Source organism: Cryptomeria japonica, chromosome 7 (genome assembly GCF_030272615.1).
Source record: "Cryptomeria japonica chromosome 7, Sugi_1.0, whole genome shotgun sequence".
NCBI classification, from domain to species: Eukaryota; Viridiplantae; Streptophyta; class Pinopsida; order Cupressales; family Cupressaceae; genus Cryptomeria; species Cryptomeria japonica.
In genome coordinates, this window is record NC_081411.1 from 413,737,824 (window position 1) to 413,752,068 (window position 14,245).

Genomic DNA, 14,245 nt, shown 5'->3' on the forward strand with positions numbered 1-14,245 from the left:
GCAAAGAGTGAGTCATGTATTTTTATTGGGTATAGTGAGAAAAGAAAGGCTTATAGATTGTATAATCCCCTCACTAACAAGCTTATTGTCTCAAGAGATGTGATTTTTGATGAAGGGGGAGTTTATGGTCATCAAAAAGGCCATGTTGAGAAGCCAAAATCTATTTTGAATGATGATATAATTGCTGATATTGATCATGAGCAGCCAACTAATTTTTCTATATCCAGTGGTTTAACTCCACCAAGCAATTCTTCATCAAGTTCTTTAGTACCAAGTTCAAGTCTAGCTTCTTCTCCAAGTTCTACAAGGAAAGTAAGGAGATTGAGTGATATCTACCAGAGGAGTGGAAATCAAGTACATGAAGAAAACCCAGTAGGTGAGATAGTGAATTTTGCTTTATTAGCCAAGGTTGATTTTGAACCATCATGTTTTGAAGATGCATGTACTAATGAGGTTTGGGTGAAAGCCATGGAAGAAGAGATGGATTCCATTCACAGGAATGACACTTGGGAGTTAACAGAACTTCCACATGACAAAAAATGGATTGGCACCAAATGGGTCTACAAGACCAAGTTTAATAGTGATGGGAGTGTTGAAAGACACAAAGTGAGATTAGTTGCTAAAGGCTTCACAAAAAAGTATGGAATTGATTATGAAGAGACATTTACACCAGTAGCAAGACAAGAGACCATAAGAATGTTGATTTCATTATCAGCTCAGAAGAAGTGGAGCATACATCATATGGACATGAAAAATGCCTTCTTGAATGGGTACTTAGAAGAGGAAGTATATGTGGAGCAACCACAAGGTTTTGAAGTGGAAGGAAAAGATAATTATGTCTACAAGTTGAAGAAGGCTTTGTATGGCCTCAAGCAAGCACCAAGAGCGTGGTATGCCAGGATTGATGGATACTTTCAGGAGAATGGCTTCCAGAGAAGTAAGAGTGATCCTACCCTTTAGTACAAACAAGAAGGTACTGATATTCTCATCATAAGTTTGTATGTTGATGATGTTTTGTATATGGGTAGTAGTTCTAAGATGAAAGATGAATTCAAAGCTGCTATGATGAAAGAATTTGAGATGAAAGATCTTGGTCTAATGAAATATTTTCTAGGAATGGAGGTTTATCAAAGTAAGGATGAGATTTTCATTTGTCAAACAAAGTATGCACAGGATATGCTGAAGAAATTTAATAAGATTGATTGTAACCCTGCCTCCACTCCAAGTGCTCATGGGGATTTATTATGTAGAGATGATGGTGCTGATTTAGTTGATGAGACAACTTACAGAAGTATTGTGAGGAGTTTGATGTTTCTAATCCACACGAGGCCTGATATTGCCTATTCAGTTTCACTTGTTTCAAGGTATATGACAAATCCATCTGAAATACATATGAAGGTAGCCAAGAGGATTTTGAGGTATGTGAAAGGCAATTTAAGTTTTGGTATTCATTACTACTCTTCTGAAAAGTTCAATCTTGTAGGCTTTAGTGATTCAGATTGGGGAGGTAGTATGGATGACTGTAAATCTACATCTGGAAATTGTTTTTCTTTTGGTTCTGGTTTAATTACCTGGAGCTCAAAAAAGCAAAGTATTGTTGCCCTCTCATCTACAGAAGCAGAGTATGTTGCAATTACCTCAGCAGGTACATAAGCTCTTTGGCTCAGAAAAGTTTTAGAAGAAATTGGAGAAAAACAAATTCATGCTACAGTGATATATTGTGACAATGTGAGTGCTATCAAGTTAGCTAAGAATCCAGTTCATCACAGCAGAACAAAGCATTTTGATTTGAAATATCACTTCATACGAGATTTGGTGCAGAAGAAGGATGTCAAATTGAAGCACATCAACACCCAGGATCAGCTAGCAGATATATTCACCAAAGCGGTTGCGAAAGCTCAGTTTATAGCACTACGAGATAAGGTTGTCAGCCCTCTCAGCATCAAGGGGGAGTATGTTGATAACTGATGCTGCTCTAGCATGCAGCTAGATTAGTTTAGTTAATAGTTTTTTGTTTATTCATGCAAATAAAACATGTACTCCAACATGCATTAATCCTTAGGACTATTTTTAGTTTTGCTTTTTGCATGAATTTGTTTTTAGTAAATAAAGCATGTTGTGCATGCACTTATTGTATTCTTAATTTAGGTAGTAGTTTGCTTTTTTTAGTTTGAGAGCCTTAGTAGCTTTCCATGCAATGCTAGGAATATATTTAGAACTGCAGTTATTATTAATTCTTCTAGACTGCAAATTCTTTATATATACAACCTCTATGTAATTTTTAATTAAGCTTCAATAAAGATATTGGTGTTTTCTTCTTTTTGTTGTTATTGTTTGCTAATCAGTTGGTTCAGAGAGGATAGGTCAGGTTCAAAATTCTAAAATAGCAATATCATAGTTTGACTTGATGTGGAAAATACCTCCTGCGTATCAACACTAATCAGATTAGTAACAGAGTTTGTCAATAATTCACTTCGGAAATGATTCGTTGTATACTTGTATTTATTGTACATGATTTCTGATCTGAATGTAACTAGCTTAATGGGAAGAGTTATTTCATAATTCTGTATTCATAAAGCATGTAAGGTCAAAAGGGCATGCCATCTTACATGAGATTGGAGTTTTATATCTATACCTTAATGTGTTAAGATAGAGTAATCAGACTAGTAACAGAGTTTGGCAATAACCTACTCTGAGATGATGTGCATAATGTACTGTATATCTGATTTTATTTATATTACATGGTTTCCAATCTGAATTTTACTTAATGGGAAGAGCTATTTCGTGATTCTGTATTCATTAACCAAACAATGTCAAGTAGCAGATGGCATCGTACATGGAGTTTTATATGCATGCCTTCTATATAAAAGATTAGATTAATCACATTAATGACAATATTTTTCAATAATTCACTATGGGATGATATACAGAATGTAATGGATATCTAGTTGTATTTAAAATACATGACCACACATATGAAAGTTGCTTCGTGGGAAGAGTAATCAGATTAGTAACATAATTTGTCGATAACCCACACAGATTATGTGCAAAATGCAATGTATATCTAGTGCGTGGTTTCTGATCCGAATTTTACATAATGGGAAGAGATTTTTCATGATTCTGCATTCATCAACCATACAAGGTCAAGTAGCAGATGGCATTGTACATGGATTTGGAGTTTTATGTGTATGCCTTCAATACAAAAGAATAGATTAATTGCATTGACAAAGTTAGTCAATATCCCACTGTTGGATGATATGCAAAATGTAATGACTGTCTTATTGTATCTTTAATACATGGTTTCAGATATCAAAAAAGCATGTAAGGTAAATATACATCAACCCTGATTCCATGTAGTACGAAAATTCTCAGAAGGGTTAAAGAAAAAAGCAAACTTTATCTCTAGCTGTATCAACTTTGCTTTACTATTCCTTGGATTCTATGCATACATCTGTTGCTCTTTGATACTTTTGTCCTCGATGACAAGAAAATAAAAAAGGGGAAGTTGGTGTTGTTTAAGTTTCATATTTTGAGGCAAGTATATTAAGCATGTGGTTATATATTTAAAAAGTCTTTCTCATGGGCCAGTCTAGTGACACGGACACATTGATTTTTGCTGACGTGTTATATGCTTAAAACATCTTACTCTCGAGCCAGGCTGGTGACACGGATACAGTGAATAACACTGACTTGGCATTTATTGAATGGCATCTTTGATTTATATTATGTTTAATCTGTCTACGGACTAATGGCATATTCCTCAGAATACACTTTGTGACCGACAGATTAAAAGTTTTTCGGAAGACGTTTTGTGTTTCATTTTGTTTTTGAACAAGTTTGAAGTCCATCTCAAACCCTAAAACGCCATGAGAGATGCAGCCGCCGCTGTAGCTAAGGAGCTCGAGTCAGTTTGTTCGGTTGAAAAGAATGATGCAAAAGTGGTCTTAACCGTGAGCTTAATGGATTTCTGGTTAGTTTGTTTTCAGTTATCAATAAGGTTGTGTTTCACAGGTATTATTCTTGTTCATATGTTTAAAAGATTCAGATTTTTTGAATCAGGTTTTTCAGTTATGCAAAATGGAAATAAGGAAACAAACCTTGCTTTATTTTTATTTTGGGAAATCAAGCATCTTTAGATTATCTCTCAGTTTTCTCTTTCGGTTGCACAGTTAAACGGTTATTTGTTTTTCAGTTTGCAATACTCGTAAGATTTCGGTAACCCTATACGAGGGTTATTCTGGAAGACGTTGTGTTTTTGGGGGAATAAAACAGTTTAAATACAGAACAGTAGATACGAAAAGTGAGGAGTGTGAATAAAGTGAAAGACAAAGCATTTGTTGAAAAAAAAAATGCTGTAGATTATCAGTGATTTTAGATAGTCGAGGGTTTTGAGAATCAATACTCTGTTTTGTTGCAGAGTACATAAGGCTATAATGTTTGAGATTATTCTGTTCAGAGATTGAATTTTTCTCTCTGATAGTGTTGAATTTCTTTAAAAGTATGTTATTATGATTCAAAGCCTTGAAGAACATTGTTGCAAAAATCTTTTAGAAAGAATCATTTGTACAGATTGGTAAAATATTCTCGCTCCAATCACTGATGGTTTTGTGACTACAAGATTTAAGTGCATGCATAAAATTACCAGTGGCTGTAGCTCGAGTTGAAATGTTTATTGGATAAGAAGAGGGGTTGGTGCTCCTTGAGGCCTTGTGGTTTCTAAAACTTGTGAACTGAGTTGGTGCTCTTTGAAATAATATAAGGGATCTTACCGAGTGGTTTTTCTACCCCAGGAGGGTTTTCCACTCATGAAAACTATGGTGTTATGTGCATTGTCTTGTCTCATTTTGTCTTACTGGTTTATGCTCTGATACGTCATATCTTTAGCCCTTTTCATTTCATACTCTATTTTGTTGAATTCATGTAATGCAATCTTTGAAATACTCATTTAGATGTTTCATGTTTTTGTAAAAGATTCAATATCATTTTATTTTCTGAAAAGTCTGAATCAAGTTTTTTCAGTTGGTTCTATTGTATATTTCATGCTTCATTAAAAGTATTACATCAAGGTGTTAAGTCTCAGTCATCTGTGCTTATTGTTAATCAAAATAGTCAAGTTCATAAAAGAAGTTCTTGTTAAAATTTTTACACTCTGATTCACCCCCCCCCCCCCCCTCTCAGAGTGTTTCCACTTCCAACAAGTGGTATCAGAGCATAGGGTCCCTCATATAGGCCTGTCCTAGGGATTGTTCCTGGTCATTTGGAAGTTTTTTTTTAATGGCTCATTCTCAAGAAGGTGCATCTTTATCAAGAGCTCCTCTTTTTGATGGCATAGATTATGTGTTCTGGAAGATCAGAATGGAAACATACTTGATCTCAGTTGATGTAAATGTGTGGAACATTGTTACTACAAAATATGTTGTTCCTACGTCCATTCCTTCAGATCCTGATGCTAAAACTCAATATGAGTTAAATGCTAGAGCTAAGCATGCTCTGTTATGTGGTCTCACCAAGGATGTGCTTGTTAAAGTTATGCATTGTGCATCTGCTAATGAAATATGGAGTAAGCTAGAAACCATTTATCAAGGTGATGCAAAGGTCAAGGAATCTAAAATTCTCACACTCAAGAATCAGTTTGAGTCATTGAGAATGAAAGAAGATGAGACTATTGCAAACTATTTTCTTAGAATTGATGAAGTTGTGAATTCAAGAAGAGGTCTTGGTGAAAATGTTGATGAAAAAGATGTTGTCAGAAAAGTTATTAGAACATTACTTCCTAAATATGAAACTAAGGTGTCCACTTTAGAAGAAAAGAAAAGTTTTTCTACTATGTCTCTTGACAGCCTTCAAAGCATTCTTACAGCTTATGAAATGAGAATTGATAGTAATTCATCTAATTCTAAAGAAACTGCTTTTAAGGTAGAAAAGAAAGAGGAACCAGATAGTGAATCTGAACTTTCAGATGCTATAGAAGCCCTGCTAGTAAGAAAGTTAAAAAAGAAATATAAGGGAAAACTACCCTTCAAATGCTTTAATTGCGGTAAAGCCGGACACTTTGCTGCTAAATGTCCCTTGAGTGATCAAAACAGTGAAGAAGAAAAACTACAAAAAGTTTTTAAAAAGAAAAAATGGAATCCTAAAAAAAAATTCAATCCATTTCAGAAAAAGAAGAGTCTTTTTATAAAAGAAGATTCTGAAAATGATTCAGATGACTCACCTTGTGAAGGTGATGAAACTTTGTTTATGGCTGAAATAGAAACTTCGATGAACATATCAGAAGATAATTTTGATGACTTAGAACAAGGTGAAATTGATCTTGAAGGAGAATTGCTTTGTGCTCTTAAGGAAATCAAAAGACTAAAGAAGCTTGTAGTTTCTCATGAAAGTGAAATTCAAATTTTGCAAATTGAATTGAAAGATTCAAAGCAAACAGTTGAAGATTTAAAAGTTTTACTTGCTGATAGTGAATTGAAAGTTAATACTTTGGAACAGCAAACTAATTCTTTGCATAAGCAGATTGAGCAGTATGAAAGTACCTTGCATTTAAATGAAATTTTAAACAAACAAAAACTATGCAAGAATATGACAGGTGTAGGCTTTGAAAGTGCTAAATCAGCAAAACAGATTACTAAACCTTCAAATAGAAATCAATTTCAGGCTTATAACAGAATGACACCTTTTAAGCTTGGATTCTTTCATGGTTACTGTTTTTACTGCAACAAGTTTGGGCATAAGGTTAACACTTGCAGATTTTTACAACATAGAACTTCTATGATTGGATACAATCAAACCTATGGCTTTCCAAACACCATGAAGTGCATTAAGTGTAACACCTTTGGACATACTTCTTCTCAATGCAAATCAAAGGCAAATATTCATAAGGTATGGAAACCAAAGTTTGTCCCTAGTGTTGAACAGTCTATGATAGTGCAATCTGCATTCTTTTCAAGTAAGAAGTCACTGTGGGTGTTGGACAGTGGTTGTTCACATCATATGACAGGAGACAAAAATAAATTTATTCATTTTGAAGACTTTGATGGAGGTTTTGTAAGATTTGGTGATAATTCAGGAGCTTTCGTCAGAGGTAAGGGTACATTATTACTGAATGATGATACTCCAATACATGATGTGTATTTTGTTGAAGGATTGAAACACAACCTACTTAGTGTTAGTCAGATTTGTGATAGTGGTTATAATGTGTCCTTCACTTCTCATGGTTGTACTATAAAAACTAAGTCTGGTAAAATTGTAGCTGCTGGGTTGAGAACAATTGGCAATGTTTACAACCTGCTTGATTCCACAAACTATGAAATCAATGAAGGCATGTGTCTTATGGGTCAAGTTGAGGAAAATTGGTTGTGGCACAAACGTTTGGGACATGTGAACTTTGATAATCTGGTTCGAATCAGCAAGAATCAGAATGTTAGAGGTTTACCTATCTTGAGTAAACCTAAAAACTCTGTGTGCAAAGAGTGTCTTAAAGGTAAACAAACAAAAACAACTTTTAAGTCTAAAGAACACTCATCTACTAGACTGTTACAACTTGTTCACACAGATTTATGTGGTCCAACCAGGACACAATCCATCAACGGTGAAAAATACTTCATGCTTTTTGTGGATGATTATACAAGAATGATATGGGTTACTTTTCTCAAACATAAATCTGAAGCATTTGTCAGATTTAAAATTTTCAGGAAAATGGTTGAACGTGAAACTGATTTAAAGCTCAAATGTTTAAGATCAGACAAAGGTGGTGAGTTTACATCACAAGAGTTTATAGATTATTGTGAGAAACATGGCATTAAAAGACAATATGCTGCTACCCGAACACCTCAACAGAACGGGGTGGTTGAAAGAAAAAATAGAACAGTTAAAGAGATGGCTCGCACAATGCTGAATGAAGCAAATCTACCTGACAAATATTGGAAAGAAGCTGTTCACACAACAGTTTACATTTTGAATCGTGTGCAAATCAGGGATGTTGAAGAGGAAATTTCAATAAGACTGGAACAAGTTCCTAAATCCGCTGAAGCAGAAATTTCAAATGAAAAGAGTCCTCCACCAAGTCCTAAAACTGAAATTCCTTTACATACACCTTCTAGAATCATTACTAAAAGACATCCTCAAAGTCAGGTTATTGGTGAAATGGATGCTGGAATCTTGACTAGGAGAAGAGAAAAAATTGGTGAACAAGCTCAAATGGCTGAGCATTACTGTCTGGTAACTGATTCTAAACCTAAGTCTGTTTCTAAAGCTCTTGTTGATGATTGTTGGCTGCATGCTATGCAAGATGAAATCAGTCAAATAGAAAAGAATAAAACCTGGGAACTTGTACCTAGACCAGATGATAAAAATGTTATAGGGGGTAAATGGATTTTTAGAAATAAACTTGATGAATCTGGTAAAGTTGTTAGGAATAAAGCACGCTTTGTGTGTAAAGGCTATGCACAGCAAGAAGGTGTAGATTTTGGTGAAACATTTGCACCTGTTGCTAGGCTAGAGTCAATACGAATATTTCTGGCATATTCATGTTATAAAAACTTTAAAGTGTATCAAATGGATGTTAAAACAACATTCCTTAATGGTTATCTTGATGAAGAGGTATATATGGAACAACTAGAAGGGTTTATCTCTGCAGATAAACCTGATTATGTATACAAGTTGAAAAAGGCTCTTTATGGCCTTAAACAAGCTCCAAGAGCTTGGTACTCCAGGTTAGATGCCCATCTTACAACAAATGGATATACTAGAGGTGGTGTTGACAGTAACCTGTATGTCAAAATTGAAGGTAATGATACTTTGGTTGTTAAAGTTTATGTGGATGATATTATATTTGGCTGTCATAATGATGTAGTATCCAAAAAGTTTTCAAAACTCATGGAATCTGAATTTGAAATGTCCATGTTAGGTGAATTAACCTTCTTTCTTGGGCTTCAAGTAATGCAGCTTGAACAAGGCATTTTTCTCTCACAAACCAAATATGCAAAAGAGATGCTTAAAAAGTTCAATATAACAGATTGCAAACCTGTTAGCACTCCAATGGAGACTGGTTGTAAATTGACCAAGTCAGATGACTCACCTGAGGTAAACCAATCTGAGTATAGATCAATGGTTGGCAATCTACTGTATTTAACTGCATCTAGGCCTGATTTGATGCATGCAGTTTGTTTGGTTTCACGTTTTCAGTCTGCCCCCAAACAATCTCATTTGATTGCTATAAAAAGGATATTCAAGTATATTCAAGGTACTTTAGACTTTGGCTTGTGGTATTCACGAAATAATGATTTTACTCTTGTTGGTTTTACGGATGCTGACTGGGCTGGTTGTATAGATGATAGAAAAAGCACCAGTGGTGCAGCTTTCTTCTTAGGAGATCGCCTTGTTGCCTGGCACAGCAAAAAGCAAGAATGTGTTACTTTATCAACTGCAGAATCTGAATATATTGTAGCAACAACTTGTTGTACGCAATTAATCTGGATGTCTCATCAACTTGCTGATATGGGTATTATAGTTGACAAACCTATCTCCATCTTCTGTGATAATACTAGTGCCATCAGTCTTTCAAAGAATCCTGTGATGCATTCTCGCACTAAACATGTTGCTATTAAATTGCTATTTCTACGAGAACAAGTGTTGGCTAATGAATTTCAAGTTTTATATGTACCTTCTCAGGCACAAGTAGCGGATATTTTTACAAAAACTTTGTCTAAAGAAGTCTTTGAACGGTTAAGGGATAGATTGGGAGTGTTTTCTCAATCTGCTCTTGTCTCCACCTAATGCATAATTTGAGGCGGAGTGTTGCTATGTTGATTTACTTTCCTTTTGTCCTTGTGTTTTTTTAAAAAAAAAGTAAAAAAAAGGGGGAGAAATTGGTATTTCATATTGGCATTTCACAGTGACAACAGTGCAACAGTGAACAGTGACATTGGTATTCATACTGGCATTTCATAGTGACAACAGTGCAACAGTGAACAATGTCATTGGTATGTCATTTGAACAGTGTCATCATTGGCATTTTTGGTATTTTAGTTGATATTACAGTGGTTACAGTTGATATTACAGTGGTATTACAGTGGCATTGGCATTTTTGGTATTTCATTTTGATATTACAGTAACATTGGTATTACAGTGATATTTCAGTGACAATTGGCATTTCAGGCATTGGTATTTCATTACAGTGGCATAGGCATTTTTTATTTTGGTATTACAGTTTGGTATTCTTGTTTGATACAGATTAGATTAGGAGTTCATTATTCTGACAGTACATAATTGCATATTAAAGGTTCAGTGTTGATTGTATATGTTGTATTTGTTAATAGTGGAATTCCTTACATTGATTTTGGTCCTTTCAGTTGACAACATATTTCATGGCAATGATGGTTTAAGTTTTTTTTCTTTTTTTTGCCATCAAGGACAAAGGGGGAGTTTGTTGCTCTTTGATACTTTTGTCCTCGATGACAAGAAAATAAAAAAGGGGAAGTTGGTGTTGTTTAAGTTTCATACTTTGAGGCAGGTATATTAAGCATGTGGTTATATATTTAAAAAGTCTTTCTCATGGGCCAGTCTAGTGACACAGACACATTGATTTTTGCTGACATGTTATATGCTTAAAACATCTTACTCTCGAGCCAGGCTGGTGACACGGATACAGTGAATAACACTGACTTGGCATTTATTGAATGGCATCTTTGATTTATATTATGTTTAATCTGTCTACGGACTAATGGCATATTCCTCAGAATACACTTTGTAACCGACAGATTAAAAGTTTTTTGGAAGACGTTTTGTGTTTCATTTTGTTTTTGAACAAGTTTGAAGTCCGTCTCAAACCCTAAAACGCCATGAGAGATGCAGCCGCCGCTGTAGCTAAGGAGCTCGAGTCAGTTTGTTCGGTTGAAAAGAATGATGCAAAAGTGGTCTTAACCGTGAGCTTAATGGATTTCTGGTTAGTTTGTTTTCAGTTATCAATAAGGTTGCGTTTCACAGGTATTATTCTTGTTCATATGTTTAAAAGATTCAGATTTTTTGAATCAGGTTTTTCAGTTATGCAAAATGGAAATAAGGAAACAGACCTTGCTTTATTTTTATTTTGGGAAATCAAGCATCTTTAGATTATCTCTCAGTTTTCTCTTTCGGTTGCACAGTTAAATGGTTATTTGTTTTTCAGTTTGCAATACTCGTAAGATTTCGGTAACCCTATACGAGGGTTATTCTGGAAGACGTTGCGTTTTTGGGGGAATAAAACAGTTTAAATACAGAATAGTAGATACGAAAAGTGAGGAGTGTGAATAAAGTGAAAGACAAAGCATTTGTTGAAAAAAAAATGCTGTAGATTATCAGTGATTTTAGATAGTCGAGGGTTTTGAGAATCAATACTCTGTTTTGTTGCAGAGTACATAAGGCTATAATGTTTGAGATTATTCTGTTCAGAGATTGAATTTTTCTCTCTGATAGTGTTGAATTTCTTTAAAAGTATGTTATTATGATTCAAAGCCTTGAAGAACATTGTTGCAAAAATCTTTTAGAAAGAATCATTTGTACAGATTGGTAAAATATTCTCGCTCCAATCACTGATGGTTTTGTGACTGCAAGATTTAAGTGCATGCATAAAATTACCAGTGGTTGTAGCTCGAGTTGAAATGTTTATTGGATAAGAAGAGGGGTTGGTGCTCCTTGAGGCCTTGTGGTTTCTAAAACTTGTGAACTGAGTTGGTGCTCTTTGAAATAATATAAGGGATCTTACTGAGTGGTTTTTTTACCCCAGGAGGGTTTTCCACTCATGAAAACTATGGTGTTATGTGCATTGTCTTGTCTCATTTTGTCTTACTGGTTTATGCTCTGATACGTCATATCTTTAGCCCTTTTCATTTCATACTCTGTTTTGTTGAATTCATGTAATGCAATCTTTGAAATACTCATTTAGATGTTTCATGTTTTTGTAAAAGATTCAATATCATTTTATTTTCTGAAAAGTCTGAATCAAGTTTTTTCAGTTGGTTCTATTGTATATTTCATGCTTCATTAAAAGTATTACATTAAGGTGTTAAGTCTCAGTCATCTGTGCTTATTGTTAATCAAAATAGTCAAGTTCATAAAAGAAGTTCTTGTTAAAAATTTTACACTCTGATTCACCCCCCCCTCTCTCAGAGAGTTTCCACTTCCAACAACATCATCATCTGATTCTTCTTTGTGCGCACTTTGCTCACTGAGCAAGACTAAGGATTTTGAAGCGGTGGATATCATTCATGGCGGGAAGCATTGAGTCTGCTCATCATCATACCTTTGGGCATGATCTTGTTGTGCTCTCTGGTTGCAAGCGTGTGTGGAACCTTTTTAAAAATCAAACCTTTGATATGGGGCCTGGGGATTTTCTCTAGATGCCTTCTCCTAATGTCCATAGAGTGCATGTTTTTTACTGATACGGAGTGCTTTATCAGGTGGGATGGGCACTGGGACATCCTGTTGGACGAGGAATTGACTGCTACCATTAAGGATGCTGCAAATATACCCAGCTGGATTAGTTTTCTGTCAGTTTATAAGGGCAAACAGGGTATGCTATCTTACATGGGTTGGAGTTTTTAATGTAGCTTAATGTGTGAATATAGAGTCTATCAGATTAGTAACAGAGTTCGTCAATAACACACTCTGAGATGATGTGCAAAATGTAATGTACATCTAGTTTTATTATTAGTACATGGTTTCCTATCTGAAATTTGCTTAATGGGAAGAGTTATTTCATGATTCCGTATTCATGAACCATAAAAGGTCAAGGAGCAGGTGACATCGTACATCGTACATTAGTAAAAAATGTTTTATTAATTATCTTCAAGTTAAAAACTTTAATTATGTTGAAGCTATTTCCTTTGTGAGATGGAGTGAATTGCCTTTAGAGATTATTGGCTAACAATGTATTTATAGTGATGCAAGATGATTGAAATAATCGTAGTTATTTCAAGGCTTTGACATTCATTGCAATATTGAATGAATGATGGGCTATATTTAATATGATTGATTGTTATTGGAGGAGCTTGAGATTGACAATCAATGCATGCCACAAAAATAAAGATGTAAGTGCGTAGAGTTGGTTGATAAAATTATTTCAATCATTGGTTGTTCGTGTGCCTTCTATGCATTTACATGTTGCATAAAAGTCTTTTAGGACACTTAAAATTACAACATTTGATAAAAATTTCCCCTTTGTTATGCTTTGATAGACGCCCATGCCTTATTCCAAAGCTCCTATTTTTACCTAGGTTGCATTGAGTAGGAAGTTGGGGATCTTGAGCCAAATGTAACATTTTGGCCACTACGGTTAATTTTACTCCAACCAACCCATAAGGATACAACATGTGTCAACTCATGTGTTGACCACGAGTGTCTTTGGTGTTCTTGACTAATCTTGTTTATGCCTATATGGAGGCATGTTCAACACCATATAACTACTCAAATGCATGTTGCATTTTGATTGGCCAAACCAATTTGGTGGAGTCTACATGGGGGATAATAATATGCATTGATAAGAGGGTTTGAATGTTTCTCATGGTTAGTTTACATCTAAGGCTAGGGTGAAGGGGTGAATGAATCATATGGAATGCGTAGAGTGACTTATCTAAAATTTATCAAGTTGCCAATTACATGTTGTGAATCATGTTGAGACACATGGTTGTAGGTGGGCCGAGCTGAAACTTCTAGTTGCTAACATCAAATATAAAGGAGATGACTATCAAATTTAAGGTGAAAAGATATGAAAGGTTATAAGATAAGCCACACAAAATTAAACTCCATCAGATGTTACATGCAATGAAGATGGTAGATCCAATGGTAGGCGCTTTGTGCATAATCTTAAAGTGTTTGACATTAGCTCAATCGCTAGGCCAAGTTTGGCCACTGGCCAATAATTAGATGCCTTGTGTCCATAAGCCTTCCACTACCATCAAATATGAAATATTTACTTGCAATTCATTTTTTTATTATTATTCCAAAGGCTTAAGGATATAGCACTTGACTAAGGTATGGGTTTTGGATATCCAATAAATTATTATAAATTCCTTATAATGCTCATCTAACTAGCAATTACAACACATGTTGCGGGTGTAATGGTTATGCCAATAGGTGGGAATTACAAATTATCATATTCCTAAAAATAGTTGATAAGAATAATAAGTTTATCAAGAAATTTTAATCATTCTCTAAATAAACATGAAAACATACAAAATATATAAGAAAATATACAAAATGAGAATGTGTC

The 14,245-nt window shown here is 34.7% G+C and overlaps 1 protein-coding gene across 1 annotated transcript; it reads left to right on the forward strand.

The window, feature by feature from the left end:
• The first annotated feature begins 5,355 nt into the window (after positions 1–5,355).
• Positions 5,356–7,703, forward strand: LOC131856804 (uncharacterized). The gene is made up of 3 exons (XM_059208733.1): positions 5,356–5,584; positions 6,224–6,732; positions 7,692–7,703. Exons 1-3 carry the CDS (start codon positions 5,356–5,358, stop codon positions 7,701–7,703), a joined length of 750 nt encoding a protein of 249 aa, XP_059064716.1.
• The last annotated feature ends 6,542 nt before the right edge of the window (positions 7,704–14,245 follow it).